The 21811-nt window shown below is 41.7% G+C and overlaps 1 protein-coding gene across 1 annotated transcript; it reads right to left on the bottom strand.

The window, feature by feature from the left end:
* Positions 1-3903: 3903 nt before the first annotated feature.
* HAPSTR1 (HUWE1 associated protein modifying stress responses) lies at positions 3904-21111 on the bottom strand. Its single transcript, XM_064461943.1, has 4 exons — positions 20692-21111; positions 19779-19859; positions 15359-15634; positions 3904-7316 (listed from the first exon to the last, which is right to left on the bottom strand). Exons 1-4 carry the CDS (start codon positions 20909-20911, stop codon positions 7072-7074), a joined length of 822 nt encoding a protein of 273 aa, XP_064318013.1. The 5' UTR covers positions 20912-21111; the 3' UTR covers positions 3904-7071.
* Between the last annotated feature and the right edge of the window lie 700 nt (positions 21112-21811).

Genomic DNA, 21811 nt, shown 5'->3' on the forward strand with positions numbered 1-21811 from the left:
GTTTCACTCCGAATTTTGCGATATCACTTACCAGTCTGCCAGAACAATAACAAGGAGGGGCTTTGGCCTTAATACAGAAGCACTTAGCTACTCCTAATTGGAATTTCACCTCTTAGAAAATGGCATTGTTATGATTTATCAAAGCCAAGCTCTGGCAGACACTTTCCTGTCCTTTCCATCGCCTTGGAGGTGATGCTTCCATTGGCTGAGTGATGATGTAGTGCAAACATCCACCATGGCAGTAGCTTCACAATTCAGTCCAAAACACCTCTGGTACTTCAAAGCCTATGAAACATGTAACACAGAGGTGAGAAATTCAAGTAGTCAAATCTGGGGCCAGTTTCTATTTTGCAGGGCTGCACATCCCTGAGAGGTTATGCAGCAGCAGTTTTGATGGAACAACCTTAAAGTTTCCAGAGGAGTATGTGCCTCATAGGAAGGGAAAATTGTCCATTCTTAAGTTATCAGTGGTCAGATGTTATCTGAGCAGCAGGTGTTACTTGGCAGCAAGGACACCAGCATCTTCTACCCCTCTCACAGATAAAATTGGATCAAGAAGGACAGTATATAGTGAATCCTAGAATAATTCAAGTGGAAAGTGAGCCTGGGAAGTTACCTGGTCTTCCAACCCCTGCTCAAAGCAGGTCCAAGAGCAGGATGCTCCGGGCTGTATCCGCTTCAGTCCTGAGTAACTCCACAACCTGTGAGCAACCCAAGATTATGTTCATTTAAAAGAAACACCACGCATACCATGTACAAGCACTTACCAGAAATGCCTTGCTGTTCAGACATGCTGCATTCAGCACAGGGAGATGCTCCTTGCATAAAAGAGGTCAGAACGGGCCATGGTTACAAACAGGAGGAAGAAAACCAGATGCAGGCATGGCTGGTGGACGTGCACTTTAGAAAAGATCAAATCAACCTGAAAACTAACACTGAAGGGACTCTTAATCCTTCTTGGGTTGAACCTATTATTAAAGACCCCAAATTCTGGAATTCAAATATGTTGAACCCATTTCCCTGGAAAATTTCTGCATGAGGAGACGATGAATTGCCCGTATTTCAGGGAACACATCTAGGCCTAAGAAAAACCTGAATTGTGGCAAGACCACATCCAAAGTTGTCACCCAGCAAAGAGTGGCAGACAAGTCAGTTTTTAATAAATAATCTAAGACTCCAAATGAGTTCCACCACTGCACTGTCATGTAGCAGCACAGAAGCCTCTGCAGCTACAACATTGAGAGCATCTTCAGCAGTCTCCTACTCTGAAAACTACAATCATTTAAGTCAAAGACTTTACAATTCGTTTTAGCAGAAATGCATCTTCAGTGATTCATGTTAATGACAACAGCTTCTCCAGGGAGAGCAAAAAGCCTGCCGACCATGGGAGATCATAGACGCTCTTCCACAGAAAGTCATTTAAACAGAGCCATGAAAGACCAAACTTACTGTGTGAGCTTTTCCAACAGAAAGACTTAAGAGATGGAAGAAATAATACAAACTGTGATTCCCTCAGTAAGATGAAGAGTTGGATTATTGCCAGCATATTCAGTGCAAATCTCTAGAAGACAGTCCACCTTAGCTGAGAAGTCCACTCACTTCTAAGCACAATCCACACATTTTTTTTTTGTTTGTGCTTTTAGAGAAAATAGGAAAACAGATTTTAGAAAACGTTTGTAGAAGACAGCATTAGTTATCTTCAGTTGTTCTTTATGAGATAGATACAGGGCAATATCACTGTTGCCAACTTGTGGCAAAACTCTTTCCCTAGAGCTTTAAAATTTTAATTATATTCAAAAAACCACAGTAGGTATTTTTGAAGATAGCTACAAGACTGGCCTAAAGCACGCTAAAGATGCAAAGATTTTTGTGGTTTGAAAGTTATCTAAAGATCATTAACTTGCAGAGGAGCAATACTATACAGAACTCGAGTTATTAACTATATATGAGGTCAAGTAATTACTCAGTTAAACAACAGAACAAACTTGGTACTTTCTCATCTTACTCTTGATCTTGCATACTGCACTATAGATAAGACTCCCAGAATTCACTTCAAAACAAGAAAGTTAGATTCAGTTACCAATATAAAACACAAAAATACATATTAATAAAGTAACAAATGGTAACCTTTGCACTTCTCAGCATTGCCCAGTTTCCGTGAGCAGAGGTTCACACAACTATATGGGCAAGGGCTGGAGGTGACCCTATCAAAACTCCAGTAGGAACTTAGAACAAGGTTCTCAGTATACCTAGTTTAAACGCAAACGGTTCATATCTTCTGCTTTAGTGCTTTGTAACAACGACACTAGATTTATAAAATACCAGAATTCTTGTGGCTTGAGTTTCAGAGCTGGAAAAGCATCAAGTTTCTTTCTGACAAAAATGCAGGACAGTGTTACATCATAACAACACAAATGAGGACCCCGGTATTTCCTTTCACATATAGGTTGCAGTTCTGTTCTCTGGCATCCATAACCAACTTGACCTTTACACTTAAAAAACCCCAGTAAGAATGGTGAAATATTACAAAGCATGATTAAGAGCGGTCGTAGATGCCACCTACCCAACTGATCAGTACTGTTTTATACTAAAGTTCAGGATTTTCTACAAGCCATAGTGCCTGCCCAATAGGCTCATAGCAGATTCCAACAAGGTCATATTCTTGTGTACACCCCCACCACATCCCATCTTAGTCAATGAAAATACAGTCCTTACATACCGTCCCAGTGTTGAAAAACCCAGACAGATGCTGTAATGTCAGCCACAAGAGCACCAGCATCACTAGTTGAAGCAAAGTCACATAGGAATTGCTGGAACCTTATTACCCACTCAGAAACATTTAGCTTCCAAGTCTTTTACAACACAGGGCTAGGTGGTGCTTCCATACTACACAGATGTGAATTTGATTGCTTTACTCACTATTGCTCTTTAACACACATTTATTTTTGCTTTTGAGATGGTGTGAAAGGGGCCCAGTGAGAGGATGACAGCAGAGAACACCACTGTTGACTACAGAGCCACCTCATCATAAGCTCTCACAGAAAGTTTACCAGCCTCATACTATTCGGTTACATGCGCACACAAGGAAAGCTTTAGAGAAGCAGAGTTACCAACAGGTGCCAGGGCCTTCCTCATAACCTTAAATAACCATAGGATCTGGAATGCACACACCACTGGGCCTCATGGCTACCCCAACCACATCAGCCCCACCTGGTGCAGTGAACTCCATGGAACAAGCCACATGTGCAGTCCTTGTTTCTGCCAAACTATTACTAGCTCTAAGCTAACATCTGAAAGATGCTGTTTTATTAGAAGTCATTTAAGAATACTTTCCAAACCCTGACTGGCACATTTTACTGGCTAGAAGTGAAAAAAATGCTAATATTTTAAAAAAAGACATTCTTAAAAGTTCTTGTGGAATAAAGTTTGCCTTCATAATGAAATTCAAAGACCTGCTGATACAAGCAAGTAGAAAATAGTTTGCAGGTTGAGGGACACCTAAAGTAAAAGCTGCTAATGAAAGCACCTAATTTCAATTAAATCCAGAGTCTTTTGTAAGAGATTGGAAAGCTCTACTATTGAAGTCAGTACTGCTTAACTTCCTAAAGAGGTTAAGTGGCATATTTTAAGGTGCTTTCCCTAAGTATTAGTGATGTTAAACTCTGCAGAACATCTTGTACCAAAGCAACAGTATGCCCCAATTCTTAATATCTTCATTAGTCCTTAAGAGACAGAAAACCTCCTAGGTGTACCTAGACTGAACAGCTCCCATCAATTTACATTCATAAAGAAATACCCTACTCTGCAGAACCAAATAAGCCTGTCAGCTCATATTAATCATGTTTTGGACTTACTGATGGACTGTTATTATTCAGAAACTTAAATAACTACAAAGCAGCCTGATTAGTTGCATTTATTTTTTTATTAGGTTTATTATGACTTAGAGTTTCTATTACTCCAGCTGGGTAAACCACATTTGAGAGTAAGTTTAACTGCAGGACTTCAGTTTCAGCCAAAATCATTTTTGCATTACTTTATTGTAATATAGATTTAAATTTAACATTTAAAACTTACTTCATTAATAAGCAAGCCAAGCTCAGTAGCTTCAGTGCAGGATGTACTTTATGTAACTTGCCGCACATTCATGTTAGATTTGATGTACATGGAGAAGAGACCGATCAACTATACGATTCATAGGAGAAAGCAAAAATAAGCACCATTTTTATGAAACTAAACAGTTCAATTCAGTGTTTCTTACAGGAAGTCAACTCACATCTGGCTCCAGGACCTACAGTTTGGGTAATAGCTGAAAGCTATTACCAGAACATCAGTTTTCTACACTGGCATAAGAAATCGTCTTCTGAGCAACAGGTACTGGACTATTGAGAGACAACCTGTTTTCCTTGTGTTTCCCAGATGAATACATGCATTTTTGATCATTCTGGCAGAGGTTAACATAGAGCAAACAACAGTTGGGGCTAAACAAAAAACCACCAAAAAGTTGCCAAATATTTAAGATACAAGCAAAAAACATTAATGCAACCAGTTTAATATCTAGGCCTGCCTTCTTTCAAAGAAAAGTGGCAGAAATTAAATAAAAAGCCAGACAAATTTAGTTTTAGGTGGTACTAGAGTGAATTAACACTTCAAAGCATTAACAGGATTTATTTCACTGCAAGGAAAGGGAGAAGTAATTTGAACAGGCTCTGTATATTTGGGCTAGACCAGAAGCACTGTTACAGTTCAATCCATGTACGCAGAACTGATACCAATGTGATGTTACCTTTACCACACATAATAGTGAAGTGTGTTAGAAGTTGCAGAGCATAAGCATCTTAGCTGTACAAGCCAGTTAATGAATAAACAGAAGAGCGGAAGAATGGTTCTCACACATGTCCTTTCTGTTCAGGACTCTAGATTTTTCTTCTGGAACAGAAAAATCCCTCTGCCAACAGCCTAATAAATACTAACATATATTTAGATACCATCTTCAGAATCTTTGTTGAAAATGCAGTCTCCAAAGAAAAACTAGCTTTATGCAGTATTAATATTTTACAGAAAATAGGTTTTATGAATCGTAGTTAATAGCAATAACTGAAGTTAACGTATACTGAGTCTTTGGGTGATGTGCAAGCTTAGCTATGTAACACAGGTGGGGGCTTTGAACAGTTTTTACCATCTTGTTTGGACAGTTTTTCCACTTGTCCCATGAACTACAGAACCTCTAGCTACAGTATTGTGCAACTGTTGACATCTTCAAGAGCTCTTCAATGTAAAGAAATTTGATGGAAGCACCACAACGCAAGGAAATCATGCTCTTAGTAGAGAGCCTTGAATTCTGAGAATTTAACACGTTGCTGTCTTGCCTTGACTACAGAACACCAATGAGAGGACATCAGGGTAAAAAGGAAGAGAACTACAGTGAAGTCTGCTTCAAACAGGGAAGATTATACAAAAAGATCTGACTAGCACATAAGCAAAAGTCTTGAAGAGCTATGTATTAACATGGAGCTCAGAATGCCTTAACTTAGCTAGACCAGCACTTTTTTTAGAGTAGCCTGAGTCTAGCATAGCTGCATTTCATCCAAGAATCAGCCTACACTTCCAGTTAAAGCATGCATACCACCTTGCTAAGTACCCCTTCCCAACTTGCAGGTTTGGAGCTCTTCATTTTCTTATTCCTCCTGTATTATCCCTTTCCTAGGCAGAGATTTAGAGGCCCTAAAAGTCAGAGCTCTCCACCAAAGATGTACTGCACCTACATGTTAAAATAGTTACGACACTCCAAGACTGACACATATCCTTCCCCATTCAGAAATGGATTTGCAGCAGGTCAGTCTTGCTCTCTAGTTCAGTTTTAGATTATGCTTAGTTATGGCAGCCAGAGTTCAATCCTATGAATGTAAGCTCAACACAAAAAGAAAGCCATTTGTCCTTTTTAATTAATCCAGAGCTTTATAATCAACTTCCAGTTTTAAATTATTTTCTTAGCACTTCACAGAACCTGCATGTCACTCCCTCCTGAAGGAGACGGCATCACACAGAATCTTGCTTAAGTTAGTCCAAGTTTCCACATGTGACCAGAAGTCTTACTTGTTAGAACATACCCTTTTTCCAACTATTCCCCCTCATTCCCTCTCCTCCCACCCCTCCCCAGCAATGGGCAATTACTTCACAAGAAATGTAAAATGGGATATGGGTGTACACAAAACCTACCCTTCACTAATACTGAACAGAAAAGCCTATTTTCCAATTACAGGACATCTTTCTCTAAATTTAGGTCAGCACTGGTGCAGTCTGCACTGTGTATGATTACCACAAGGATAATACCAATAAGTACATATATTTTCTCAAACTGATTTAAAAGCCTATGAAATTAAATCGGGGAAAAGTTTAATATTGCTACTTCAGAGCACTAAAACACACAAAGTTAATCCAATAAAGATCCTTGTATTGATTCAATATTAAGTATTAATTGCATGACCATCATAGCACCTCTTTACATTATCACACAATCACCAGAATTATCAACTGCTTTTAAAACTAAAAAGGGTACAGTCCAATATTTATAACTTGCACACTGTTACTATATAGAAACTAGGTGCATGGTACAGTGCTGCAAAAATGGAAGCCTGCAGTTTTGACAAAGATGCCAAGTTATGTTGTAGACAATTTCAGTCAAACTGGCAATACTGTTTAAGCAAATATTCAACACAGCAGGAAATAAAGGACAAAAAAAGCATTCTATAACCAAATAAACATCTGAAATTTCCTTTCCCTTTAAGAATACAAGTAAGGTCACTTTTAGCCTTGGAACGGATACATGTTCGCCTATGATGATCTTGCTAACTACTACACAATATCTGATGTCCTCTGCTAAGAATATAGTTTAAGAAAGCCGCAGTTACAAGAGGCATCTAATGTAATATCTAAAATTTCCTTTATGGCAATTATTGAATTCATTTGTCTTAAACAGTGAATATGGAAAGATGGCCTCATGTTTCCTTTTCAATAGTATTCTGAGGATCAAGTGGCTTTCAAGCAGCATGGTGGGTTTGAAATTTTTGCAGTTTAGATCATTCTGTTGCGTTTATGAGTTGGTGAGTCTGTAATGACATCGCCACACTGGGCTGAGGTACGCTTTCTAGTTCCACCATTGTCCAAGTGGAGTGCCATTTCTTCTGATATGAAAGTGTTCAAATCAACATCATGGAGTCCATTTCTCCTTCGACTAGCATTGGAGCCACTGCTCACGTGAGTGGGCGAGCCTGGGGTACTTGAGCGAACACTTATACTAGCCATTGCACCACTAAGACCTAGGGGAAAAAAAGAAAAAGCATTTAGGTCAAACAGTAAAGAAAGTTTATTTCCCACGTGTGGCAGAAGGGATGACATCTGACTTCCAGGGATGTGTTAAATGCACTTCATTATATTATTTGTACCACACCTTCCCAGATTTTAGTCCACGTAAGACCATATAAGAATCCAGCAATTACTAGAACTGCTTTCTATGACATTAAAAGTGAGCTTATACACCAGGTTGTAACAGCACACTATGGCAAATGCTAGCTCCATAAGCATAACATGCTATTCAAAATACCCATATGTACAGAAGAGTAGACCATTTCAATATGAAGGCTTCACACTAGGCCAATAGTTACATAGAATTAAAATCCACGTCAAGGGCTTTCCAGGTTGACTTGATCTTGTTTCAAACACACACCACCACCCTGCTCCCTTTCACTCCCCCTCAGTCACCATAGTTCTAAGAAAACAGCAGTATGACAGCAGATCTCAGGTCTATACCACAGCTAGTGTTTAAATAGAAGCTTTATTTCATGGTTGCCACTATTAGCCAACACATGAGTATTATCAGAATTCAGAAGAGCACTTACAAATAAAAAAATAAGCCAAGCAAGACCACATGACAATCCCCCCAAATTTGCTACTGACAGATGTGATCCAGAACACTGTCACAGGTACCCGCCAATCACTTTTGTCTCTGTTCAGGTTATTAATAAAATGTTTAATTAAACAAGAAAACCATTAACCTCATGTCAATTTAAACTTTTTGTCTTCAGTAACATTGCTATTACAACATTGCAAAAGCAGAACATTCCAAAACTTAAGTTTAGGAAAGGCTAATATATGAAAGCCTAACAATTTGTCTCAATTTGTAATTCAGGCTACATTTGTAGGTGAACAAGAGCTCAGAATCAAAAGACAAACATGTGTGCTATCATAACTTCTTCAAATCTGAGTATTTTTAGGAAATTACAGAGATATGTCGGCCCTAGAAATAAACTACCAAAGCAACAGTCATGCAGGAAGACTAACAACAGCAGAACAAGATCTACATCTGTCTATTTTTCTAGCAATAAGAACAAGCAAATGTTAAGCTGTCAGGAAGATTTCTATCTCGGTAACCTTCAGAATCTTGAGCGCTCTCAGAGGTTTTCTCCAGTCTCAAATGTTCTATACCTTTGTCCAGCCATCACCCATCTTGTCTGTAATACACATCTTTATATAGTCAAGTAGGCAGCCAATAGTCACACACTGACACTGACAAGTAAAGCCTAACAAAACCCTATCTATTAGCTGCTGATACGCCAAACAGCAACTTCAGAGGCTCTGTGAAGAGAAGACTGCTAGACCTACTAGATCAGTTGCCAGAAACCTCAACTGGAAGATAAATTCTAAAGCAATCTGCAGCAACGGCAGGTTGATATAGAAGTCAGGATAAAACAGGTCAATCAATTTCACTCTATTGTATGTTACTGTAGAACCAACATTTTTAAAGCTTAGATCTTGTAGTGGCTCAGAATATACTTTTGCAGACTGAGCATTATTCAACAACCAGTAGAAACAGACACTAATCACTGATGCTTTCGTAGAGCTTTCGCTTACAGCTCTAAGCGGTGTTCCAACACAACTCAGAAGCATGGTATGAAGTGTGATAGGGACCCCACAGGTTTTTAGTATTAAAATAATCTTTCATTCACAATGGTGGAATGTTTTTAAAAAGCAGAAGCTGTTTTAGTGAAAAGCTAATTCAGTAACAACATTTATTCCAGTACTCCCAGGATTAAGGTCAAGCTTAAATTCAAAACCATTATGAAAAGATGTTCCTATACACCTATCAAAGACAGTAAATTGGGTGACATCAATATATGAGCAAAAAGCCAGCTCGGATACCATAACTTGGATAAACCACCAACATGCAAAATTTGGGCAGGTAACAAATCACAATTCAAAGACAACAGCAAGTTTAATTTCAATTGGCATGACATACATTAGGAAAAACATTAATTCATCCTGTACATTTAAAGCCAAAAATATTTGACAGTGCACAGAAGGTGACATTGTTTCAAATCCAAACTGGTTGCAGAGATTTCCCCCCACATTACTACTACAAGCAAAACTGCTTTGAACACGGAAGTTCAGGGTTGTCACTTCCACCGAGTCAAAAATTTACACCACTTATCAGTTATTTACTCATATTTATACAACCCATAACCAAATGACCAATATACTAATTCAGTTTTAACATGACATCATTTCATTACAACTAGTGCCCAAGTAAAGAGAGGAAAATTATTTTCAATAGCCCCAAAACTGACCTGGGATGTAAGAATACATTTTTTTTTTTGGCATCACTCAAGAACTATGTTCTTAAGTAGAGCCTTTTCAACTAACAAGCTTTTTTTTTAATAGTAGATATAAGTCAGAATTAAAAGATGCATCTGTAATATGCTGCAGTGTATTTTAAAACAGACTGCCAGGGTTTGCAAGCAATGCCTCAAGCAGGCATTGACTTTCCAATATTCAGGTAATACTGAATCACTGCGTATTTAAACACAACCAACCTTCTGGAGATAATCAAGTAAAAAAAAATCAATCAAACCTGGTATTAAAGGCAGGAGAGCAGTTTTGAGTTAATTTCTACAGAGATAGGAGTACAAGGATATTGCATCACAACATGGACTTCTAGCTGCAGTTTAATCTTGCATCTCATACAGGTATTTAACACTGAATTAGCAAGTAACAATTACCAAGTACGCTAACAGACTGAGTGACAATTTGGTATCAGTTACTGGCAGTTAACCATATTAAAGCACTACACATCAATCCAAGAGAGCAGAACCGTCAAATGAAACATTTAGATCACAGTTTAGGATAGGGTAATCCAGCTAACATGGAAGAGTCAGAAAGAAAATTCAGGGCATGCACTGAAGTATCAAGTTGCCATTTCAGGGAAGCAACACCTTTGAAGACAACCAGCAATGCAATAGAAGCAATCTATTTTTTGCTGACAGTGAAAGCATCTTTCAGGATCTGAAACTGAACTGGGATGCACAGTTCATTTTTCTTGGAAAGTTGTTGCAATGCAAAGAGAAAATCTCAGAAAATCCATTTATTGTGATTTATTCCAAAATTTAAGTTTTCAGTGAACTGAGGCCTCTTCCCAAAAGCATTTAACCATTTACAGCAGAAACGAAGTAGTAAGATTACTTGACTGTTAGCAACACTATTTCACAACCTCAAGTTTCTGTATTGTGATTAACATGACCTAATCACAGGCACCTAAGTTTTGTATACACAACAGGATAGATTCAAACACCTACTGAAACATCTTCTGTCACAATCTCATGACCACCCCTGAAGTCTCCCACTGCATTCTACAGGAAACATTTTGGTTTATGAGAGGCCTTTAAGAAAGGACACATGGCTCCTTCTCCCTTTTTAAGTATGCCTTCCACTTTAGTCCTTTCATATCTGAAATATCCTGCAATACTTATTACATTCTCACTCCTGCCATATCTTTCAGTCAAGTCATCAACAATATGGTGTTTCATAACCAGTAATTTCACAAAACTCTGCTTTTACCTGAAGCTATATTCTAAAGCATTTACTATAGTAGTTAGAAAAAGCTGCAGTACAGAAGAAATTGTGACTAGTACTAGCTAATTTATAATGAAGTATTCTCCAAAACTATCAAGTGATTAGAATGCATGGCTACAAGCATAAGTTTTATGAAGTATGAAATACTTCAGGTAAATAGAACTGTCAACTCAAAATTAGCAAGTTTGTCAACAACAGCCTAAGAAACTGAAAATGCTGTTTTATCTGCACTGTAACCACATCCATAATGGGAATGTGTTATTCAGGTCACTACCACATCAAAATATACTTGATAGCTACTGTTCAGTATAGAGATAATACTAACTATTATTTTCCAGAAGTTTTAAATCAGGAAGCATCAAAAAACATTCACACTTCAGTAAAGCGTGACTAAGGCAGGTATTAGTAAATAACCCCAAATACAAAATGGCATGCAGATAGATCCTTGTCACTCCTTTATGTCATACACACCCTTCCACGGTACTGCTCAAAGAACAAGTTTTAGCAGGACATACCAATGTACAACTACAATAGCTATATATACACACACAACCTTTAAGTTAAACTCTTTGAAGCTAACCTGAACTCTGCTCTCCCCCACTTCCACCAACTGCTTCTTTTCCACTCTAAATACTGCTGATGTTTTATATTGCAGTTTAATATTCCGAGAAGAGAGTAAGAAGGCCTAATGAAAATTCAGGCTCTTTAAAGGGGCTAAGCCACACACTTCTTCATGCTAGAGCAAGGGTTTCCCACCCCAAAGAGACTGAATCACATTAGTGATTACATCAACATTAAAGCTAAGGAGCTAAAGAACTAACACTCCGCAACTGTGCTGTAGCCCATTCACATTGTTTTTAGTTAAGAATGCTCAAGCCCAATGCATTTCAGCATTGCCTTCCTATACTTGCTTCTTACCCCTCCTCACATCACAGCATTTTCTCCCACTATGCTGGGAGAATGGTTTATAAAGCATAGAGCATATCCCACATTAAAAGACCAAAGCATCGTTTCAAACACAGACTGTGCACAGCCAGCAGCACTGTAAGACTTGGGATGCTAGCTACAGCCAAGAAGAAAATTACTTGGCACATGTCAGCTTTTGGGAACCTTAGGACTATTAGCTCAATTTGATGTAATTCTTTCATTTGAAACTCTTCTCTTACAGAATTGGATATGGCAATAGACATCCAGAAAGTAGGTGAAGATACATCCATACCTATGCTACCTGCAATGACATTTTAGGGTCTGGTGGAAGTTAAAAAACCAGCTCTGTATCTGAGATATTGAAACAAAGGTATTTGTCTTCTACTATCACATCTTAAAAACACTAAGATGCACAATTCTTCAAGTGATTTTCCTGAAACTTCAACTTCAGAGTAAAATAGCAGATACATTACTTTGAACCAACTACTCAGATTTTCTTGAAGGCTTCAATTTCTTTCCAGGTATTCACAGTTCAAGTTTCCAGACATGTTTTATCTCAAAGGTTACCCATCGGCACACTAATAATGGAAAGCTGATATTTAGGGCAAAGATTTTTTTATTTACCAGAGTAACTCTCTCAAGAAGTTATGTAGTTTCAAAAATTCCTTCTCAAGTACCCTTAAGTTACACTAAAGACTTCCGTGACAGCTGCACAGCATACATGCCATAGATTTAAAAGAGGTAGATCACATACACCTTAAACATTGTGTCAGTAGAGGGTTTTTTTGTCATATCATTTTGCTTTTAGCTGCTGTAACAAGTTTCCTTATAGCACAAAGACTACTGATAACTAGTATCACAAGATTAACCTTTGTTTAAAATCCCTAGCTTTTGTCAAGAAAATGGTTAACTACCTTGCAGAGCTATGATATAGGTCAGATACAACAAGGTTTGAGATAGAGGTACGGTCACAAATTGAATTTTTAACAGATTTCTCTTCAGATGCAGCATACACTTTAAGATTGCACCTATGCCTAAAGCTACTCTTTTTTCTAATGTTTTAGTCTAGGGTATACACCTAGAATTGCATTTTATGTTCCAGGAAATATTTAATTATTAGCTACTTCATCATCGCAGCTTCTGTCAAGATTGTCAGATGTGATTACAAAGTATTTAGAGGTTACATTATCAGAACACAGCTATTTCCCCCAAAGAGCAAGATCAACAAGTTATAGAACTGTAGTCTTCAGACATATTAGTACCTATTTCTGAGAAGTCAATAAACCAGCCCAACTTCAACAGAGCCTTATTTGGTGTCGTAATATGACACAGATTCATACCTATCCCTGCTTCACTAAAAGATACCTTGCTTAGAGCAGCAAGTTTTAGCATTATATATCAGATCTAATTCGTTCCATCCACGTTACCAATAGAGAAATACTGCATTTCCACAGGAAGCCTACCAGCACAAAACAAAGCCTCACTCCTTTACATGCCAGTCAAAAATTCCCCTTAAAGCTTTGTCCTGAACACTTGCTAAGACTGCTGCTCACTATCATCAGGTTTTATCATGTTTCCTCACAATACCTAGAAGCAACAAATCACTTTTAAACAGCCTGCCAAAAAATGAAGATAAAATAGCCCTACAGAGGACAGTAATATACACACACCTGAAGGTCCTACACAGGTTTCAAAATCAAAACATAGTTTGATAAGCCCTATGAAAAATAGGACTTTGGGAGATAGTCTAATCACAACTTCCTTAATGGTAAAGAAAAGGAGGGGAGAAGCTGGAGGAACACAGACATTGGAGGCAATAACCTAAAGACAGTTATGAGGCCCAATACTAGTCACTAAAGGATTACCACAACAGCATTTGTGTCAAAGACCAGATTGAAAGAGAGATCAGGAGAACGTAATCCAGAGGGTGACTGACATGTAATCTTGTCAACCAGCTGATATGGGGAAGAGTGCATTTCTACCCCGTGCAGTGCCAATACAGAGCAGAGAACTTCCTACAGTCGTCACAACCTTGTATTAGTTTATGAAATATGAAAAAACTTTATACTTCATGATTCAGATTCCCATGCTATAGAGAAGTGACTTTCATAAACCACCTCTATACAAAGCAGATGCTAAGAAACAATATCAGGACCATAGAGTCCTATTGCCAGTAAAAAATGCTCTGCTTGAGAGCTTATTGCGCTGAAAAATTAGTTCATCCAGCTTTGACTCTCAGGTGAGAGTCAGTCTTCATAGCTAAAAGCCAACTGTACACCAGATTCAACTACAGTTTCAGAAAAGAAGATTTAAGAGGGTGTTTATCACATCAGATGAGAGCCAGCTTCTGCAATTGTTCTTATGAAATTAGCTTTACCTACTGAATAAGCAATACTAGCGCAAAGAATTCTCTAGCCAGCTTCCAATCAGAAGGAAAACTGCCAAAAACTGCATAACTGGGTGGAAGCATGCTTGATTTAAATGGCAGAGCAGCAAACAATACCAGAATTAGGCTGTCACCTAGACAGTAACAGTGTCTGGCTTATCTATCTTGAAAAACTAGCACAGCATTGCAGAAGCAACAACTACATTTTCAGGAATCTAGTCATCTAATTAACTCATTAATTCCACCCCCCACTGAGAATAACAAGACAGCAAAATTTTCATTTAAGTTTCACAGGTTGTACTTTTAGAATGGTCTGCTATTTATACCTCAAGATCTGCTACCCTTTAGAATTTTAGAAGGCAAAACCCACTTCACTTTACCTCAGGAGTAATTTAAAACTCATTTTTCTTCCTCACTTGCTAGGTAACAGTCCAATGCAGAATAAGCTACTGAACATTCATATCCAAAAAGGCAAAAAGATCCCCCACCAACATTGTTGGTGATGGTAAAAAAGGAAATTCAGTATGACACTGGAAGATATTTAAGACTGAAAGTGAACTAGAACTGAGATCTGAACAGGACTCGATTAATGCAATGATGTGCAAGTGAAGTACCCTTTCCAAGTAGAATGCTAAACTATTTTATCCAGCACATATCAAAGGTACTAGAGTGAGGTAAGGTACCCCAGAGACAGAAGCTTCAGGCATCAAATTCTCTCCCTAACCTAGCAAAAATTTGCTAGTTATTTGCTACTAGTCAAATCTTAATCTTTAACTAACTGCTAGCATAGTATTATCATTTTCCAGGAATTCTGTTTACTTTAGCATCAGTATGAATACCAAGTCTCTTCATGCTTCAAAAACACTACCAAAAGTTGACACTTAACTGTTGAGTTCACAGCTGTAGAATATTACAGATCCTCATTTTCATACAACACCTTTTCCTCATTCAAAATATTTGACTATGCAACTTTAGTAGCTACATGCCTCATACATGCAAAAACTCCCTTAGAGAATTAAGGAGATACCTTCAGCTGGAACATCAGATACATGACATACAACACCAACAAGGGCCAAGATTCAGACATCCTTTAAGAACCCCCACCCAATTTTAACCAAGTAGTATTGAAAAAATTACTGTTACCATGCAGAGCTATGGCTTCACGGAAGGGTTGCAAATCAGTCTCTACAGATGAGCTAGTTTCTGTTGAAGTAGCTCGGTTAGGGGATACTACAGTCAGTCTTGGGGGAGCTCTAGAATTTCTTGGAGGAGGAACTTTTCCACACAGGAAGCTGATCAAGTCTTCTCTACGTATAGTTCTTCTGCGTTTTTTAACCCAAGCTAACACATCCTTATTCCGACGCTGATAGCCAATCTGAATTCCTACATCAAAGCTTCGCTGATGGGCATCCACACTTTCTGCAAGAAGACAGAAAAAAGTTTTCTTAGTAAGCATTATACATGGAACAATGTATAGTATGGCACATCACTGATATGCCTTCCTGTCAACCATGAGACAGAAGTAGATCTTCTACAGGTTACTGTAATGCAGCACCAAGTTAGCTATAACAAATTAGCTAGTATTGAAGGTGAGTCACATTAAACCTGAAGGCAATATTAGCTAAAAAAGTTCCATCCCTTTTACAAATCAAGAAGTCAACATCAACTCAAGCACCACCTAAATACCATTTACTTTACTTCAGGTCAACACTACAGCACTGTTTACGAAATCATATCACAGTACCGTGAAGAAAACACACTTTGAACCTGTCAGTCTGAGGAAGGTACTTAAATCACACTCTTAAAGTGCATCAGTAAAGGCAAGAAACCCCACAGAAACAAAAGGAATAGCTTCTTTTCTTCATTTGGATAGGTAAAGAATTTTCAGAAACACTCAGATTTCTTTAGAGTCCCTCTAGTTTCATCTGAATTCCAGGTGCAGAGACAATTGACATGAGGCCATAGTTTTGAAGCTATTTAGAACACAAGCATCCCCAATGCCTTCCAGTTAGGCAACATACCATTTACAAAGGAAGTTAAAAAAAATTTCCTTCCCCATTTAAGATCCCATTGCAAATTTGTTATACAAAAGCTTCAGACAGATATTATTTGCAATTAGTCCTACTACAAAATGCAATTTCATTCTCCATTGATGTAATTGGTCACCTGTGCTCATCAGTTATAACAGTGCCTCTAAGAGGCCCTCTTAAATGCCTGCTATTATATTGCTCTCAAACTTCAGTAAGTACATTTCTGGCTACTAGTTTAAGCATGAGTAAATTTCAGAAAACAGTAACAGGTGGGACAAACCATATTCTCTACACAATACACTCATCTTTTGTTTGTCAGATTTGTTATCAGAGCCTTGCCAACAGCTTTTTCAGTTTTATGAAAATTAGTGCTGTTAGTCTTTTAATGGAGCAAGAGCTTCAACATACCCACTCCAATTTCGTTTACTTGATTTCCATAGGTTTGTTTTTTTTAAAATCTGGCAGAGCTGATTAAAACAGCTTTTTATATTCTTGCTTTACTAATGAAGTCCAACACAAACCATTTACCCAGAACAATATTAAGAGATTTATTTAAGAAAAGCTGTCCAATATATTGGTTTACAGGTAAATAGCGACATACACATCTAATGTAGGTTTCTCACACTCAAAAGACCAAAAATAATCACTATTAAACACTGTTCTTAGATTCATAGTCTAAGGCACCGCTGCATTGTCCACAAGACAGCACTGAAATCTACCCTATCATAGACCTGCACTTCAAACATAACACAACCTACCGAAAAAGAAAAACCATCTCAAACTGATCATAGCTAAATCTTGGGGATTTTGGAATATAAGTTGTACAGGTATACACAGAATACATGTCACATGTTAGTTACTTCCATGCACTCTAAGAGTATTTTGTCTATGCTGCTTTGTAATCAAAAGGCTAGCCAATTTACAAATGCTAATTCCTGTGAAAGCAATGGCAACATGACAGATTATTCCTCCAGCCATTTTATATTCCACAGCAAAGGCTCCAATGCACTCACTAGCAAAAGCTGCCCAAACACTTCGGCCCTAATTGGGAAACTGACAATATTCCTTTAATCACTTCCTGAAATACCAGGAGAAAGTCCTTCTGAATGGTGAGGAGCCCAGCTTTATGTCAATAACCTGCTTTCCTTGTATAGGAGAATGCTTTACGAAGGATTAACTACGAACTAGTTATGAGGTCAAACACACTGACTACTGATGTAGCCTGGACAAATTTCAAGCATCATCATTCTGGGGAAAAAAAGATTTTTATGGTAAGAGCTACAACTACTTTGTTTACAAAGTTAAACTGGAAAAATGCAAGCAGTCAAGTTGCCTACATCCTGAAATTACTAAGTCAAAACTAACACAACCAAACATTCAGCTTTTTTTTTTATAAAAATAAGGTAATTTGTAGGCTCACAAGTCTCACTCTAATATATGCTTAACGCTTTCTCAGTGGCCTTAAGTTCTAAATCCTACATCACAAGCCATGCCTTCACTTGTTTAGTGCAATCTGAAAGATAATCAAACACCTTTAAGTAAGGCCTCTATCAGCAGCACCAATCAAATTCATGATCCAAGACCTTCAGTGTGGTGTGATATTAAACTTCTAATCCATTTTCAGAAAAAAGCTAACATTCAAGACATCATGGTATTCTCCTTATGCACTATTCTTCACGTAGCTCTTGTTAAAAGAATTTTGATGCCTCAAAATTCCAACCATTTATCAGATCAGAAACCAGCCGACAGGGCAAAAGGCAGTTTGTGCTGTTCAGTTTAACACATCAAGTATTTCTGCAGTGTTTTGACAGAGTCCACAAAACACAAATATCACTGAGTATGTGAGAAACAACAGGAGATTTTTTAAGACCCATGCTCATCACCAGCGAATGCAAATTCACATTAAGAGACTCCAGCTTGCCTTGGATGCCAGTGCCTAGATGGTTCTACCTGTGTTCTCAACAAATTTCTACCCACTTGGACGTTAATTTAAAATTGAAACATGGCAGTTCTGAGTAACTGAGGTACCTCAGCACTTCTTAAAGATCTGTTTTAATAGAAGATTTGTTTCAGGTACTGCTTTTTGAAGTATTACATTACACCTCACTAAAGACAGCTTCCTACTTAAATTCTAGTTTCTCTGATCACCACATACATCCTCTTCTGTTAATCACATTATTGAAGAAAATAGGGCTCCTTTTGCCTACAAAGTACAAGCACAAAGTACAAGTAATCAAGCGATTTAACCAAAATAAACAGCTAAAGTCTTCACAGTAAAGATATTGTAAGCATTTATAAAAAAAGCCTATAATTATTCCAGACAACACTACCTGCTGCTACTCTGGCACCATGCTCAAGTGACTTGTGTCCCAGACCATGTTCTACTGACCCACTCCCTCAGGCCAATACTTATTTACCCTTTATGTGATGTGCTGCCCCTTTATACCACCTGACACATACACAACATCCAAGTGCACTTTCTGCTAGAGTCAAGTCTCTGGCAGTGAGGGTTATGCACCTACATTTCCTCTGTGCTCTGTCCACATCTGTTAGACACCTGGTCAGCCATTACAAACATGTTGCTAAGTTCAATTGCTTAAAGAAAATCCAAAATGGATAAACTGGGACAAATTAAAGAACATGCAGGCAGAACTATAGATAACACTGTACAGATCAAGGGAAGAAAAAACACAGCTCAAAAATCAAACTACAAGTCAGAAAAACAACTATTTGGAACTTCTGCCTTCCTAGGCATGGAAGATACCACACTCTGCCAATTTAAGCCTCCACTGATACAGGTATCATTTTTGTACATTGAACTAGAAAAAACTGAATGATTCTTCTGTGGACAAAAATTCTTGTGACAACCTAAAGAGCAGAGTTCAGAAACAGAGACTGATAGAAACACACAGTAAAACAGCACAAAAGCACAGCCACATGCAGAGTGCACTGTTATCAAGGTTTTGGCTAACACTGCTTTCGTACAGCCACCCTGGACATAGTCATAATGACATTCTAGTGCTTAAAATAAACTGGGAGGCTGACTTAAGAAGCCTTACTGTCACAAGAGGATAAAACTTTGTCAAATTACATCTATGCAGAATTTTACAAACACTAAACCCAGCTTATGCTTCACCACAAATGTACATGTATTATACCAATATCCCAACATTTAATATACCATGAAATAGACAAAATGCAGGACATTTTTTGCACTCTTCCCTCGAATTCATGAGAGCAAGCCACACATTAAAAAACATCCTTTTTCAAGGGGCTTGAAATAAAACAGCTTTTAAGTTCTTAGTCACTGACATGAGGCAACAGAAAAAGATTCAGCTACCATCAGCTAAAGTGGCCCAGGGAAAACTTGCAAGATTCAGGAAGCAGTCTCGGGTTAGATTTTATCAGGGTGAATAAGAGACATTAACAGGCCCTGCTTATGAGTAAGCCGGGGCAGGAGGCACGGCGGGGCCCGGCTTGGCCCGGCAGGGAGGGCTGCTGGGGCGGGGGGGGGGGGGGGGGCAGCCCCTTACCTTTGTAGAGGTTGGTGACCGCAGTGGCGGCGTTCTGGAAGGGGACCCAGAGGGAGAGACCCGGCTGCTGGCACACCCGGTCTGCAGGGAGGGAAGGACACACGCTGTTTATTTTGGAGTCACCAACTCCGAACGGCCATGTTAGGTTTCGCCATTTTGTTCCACCTTCCAAAGGCAACTCGGGATCAGGGCAGCCAAGGGCAGGCCGGCAGCGGCCCGGTCCGGGGCGGTGGGGCGAGGGCGGCGGCGCCCCCAGCCCGCCGGGGAAGCGCCCTGCCCGGCCCCCGCCGCAGGCCCCGCCGCACAATGGGGCCGGCCCCTCACTTCGCCATTTTGTCGGAGCCTCTTCCCTGGGCTGGGCGTCAGGAGCCGCCGCCGGCGGCAGGGCCGGGCTTCCCGGCCTGCCCCCACCCTCCCCGCCCCCGCAACCCGCCGCTCCCCGGCCAGCCGCGGGGCTCGTCCCCGGCGCCCTCCCGCCGCGGCCGCTCTCCGCCGGGGCGTCCGGCCTCCCCGGCGCCGGCAGGGCCCCTCCGCCCGCCCGGGGCGCGAGGGCCAGGCCGGGCCGAGCTGCAGCCTGCTCGCCAGATCCGCGAAGGGCAATGTCCGGACAGCGGCCGCGGTTCCCCCTCACGCCATTTTGTTTTCCCGTCTGCCTCTATGGACGGGCGCGGAGCCCCCGGGCCGGAAGCCCGCTCCTCCCCCTACCCGGGCCACTCTCGCCGCCACATCCCCTTTGTGACGCCGCGGCCCCGGTCCCACCCCACCCCCAGTGGCTCCGCGGCCTCGGCGACCCCCCCCAACCCGCCCCGCCGCGCCTCAGGGCCCGGCCCCAAACCCTCCGCACTCGGGCTCCGCCACCCACAGAGCCGCGTCCCGCCCCAGCCGTGCCCCCCCGCCCCGCCGCCCCCCTTACCCTTGTAGAGCTGCGCCACGGCAGTAGCCGAGTTCTGGAAGAGGTGCCAGAGCTTCTGTTGCTTGTGCTCGGGCTGCGCCGCCGCCTCGTCCTGCAGCTCCGGGGCCAGCGCCTCCTCCTGCTCGGCCTCGGCCAGGCACTGCCGCTCCCACTTGCTGAACCAGTGCTCGGGCCCGTGCTCCTGGATCTCCGCCTCACCCTCCTCCTTCTTGTCCTCCATCCTCCGGCCGGCTCCGCGTCCCTCCCCACCGCCGCGCAGGCCCGGCCCCGCCGGACAGCCGCGCTCGCCTCCCCTCCGCCGCAGGGCCGGCCCTACCTCACCCCCATACTCCCGGGCCGGGCCCGTCCCTCCGCCGGCTCCAAACACACTGAACGCCGGCGCCGCCCCGAGCGCAGTAAAAGCCCGTCGGAGACGCCTGAGAACGTGCTGCCGCCCAGCACCCACCCCCGACGCCCGACTGGCCACCGCCACCCCGGCACCGCCGGTTTGAAAGGCAATCCCGGCTTTCATTGGGCCGTCCGCACGCCCATCATACGTGACGTCCTGGGGAGCGGGCCCGAGAGCAAGATTGGTTACGCCGTCACACACCCGTGCGCAGAGGATGGCTGCAGCCGGGCGCAGGCGCGGTGGCCGCCCTCGGCACGGCACGGCCCCGCCCCCTGGCCTGATGCGCCGGGGCCTGAGGCGGCCCCGCCCTCCGGCGCCCCTCTCCCCCCGCCGGCACCAGGGCGGGTAGGGGCGGGCCCGGGCGGGGGCTCGGGGGGCCTGGGGCCCCGCACGGCCGTAGCGGGGCTGCGCGGGCCGGGCTGGGCGGGGCGGGGCGGGGCCGTGCTGCCATCTTGGCGCTGGGCCTTTCCGTGAGCGGGGCGAGGCGTTGCCCCGCCTTGGGCTTCCCTGCATCCGCCGCCGGTGGGCCGAAGCCCGGAGGCTAACAGCCGGGCGCCGCGCTGCCCTCCTGAGGGGCACGTCCTAGCCCGGGAGGCGGCTTCCTCCGCCTGGCCCGCGGCCAAGGCCGGCACCAGGCCCGGGGGAAAATGGCTGCCGCGCAGGGCCGGAGGGCCGGTGCTGAGCCAGGGCTCCGGCGCCTCAGGGGGCGAGGTGTTGGCCGGGAGGTTTGAC

Source organism: Phalacrocorax carbo, chromosome 10 (genome assembly GCF_963921805.1).
Source record: "Phalacrocorax carbo chromosome 10, bPhaCar2.1, whole genome shotgun sequence".
Lineage (NCBI taxonomy): Eukaryota > Metazoa > Chordata > Aves > Suliformes > Phalacrocoracidae > Phalacrocorax > Phalacrocorax carbo.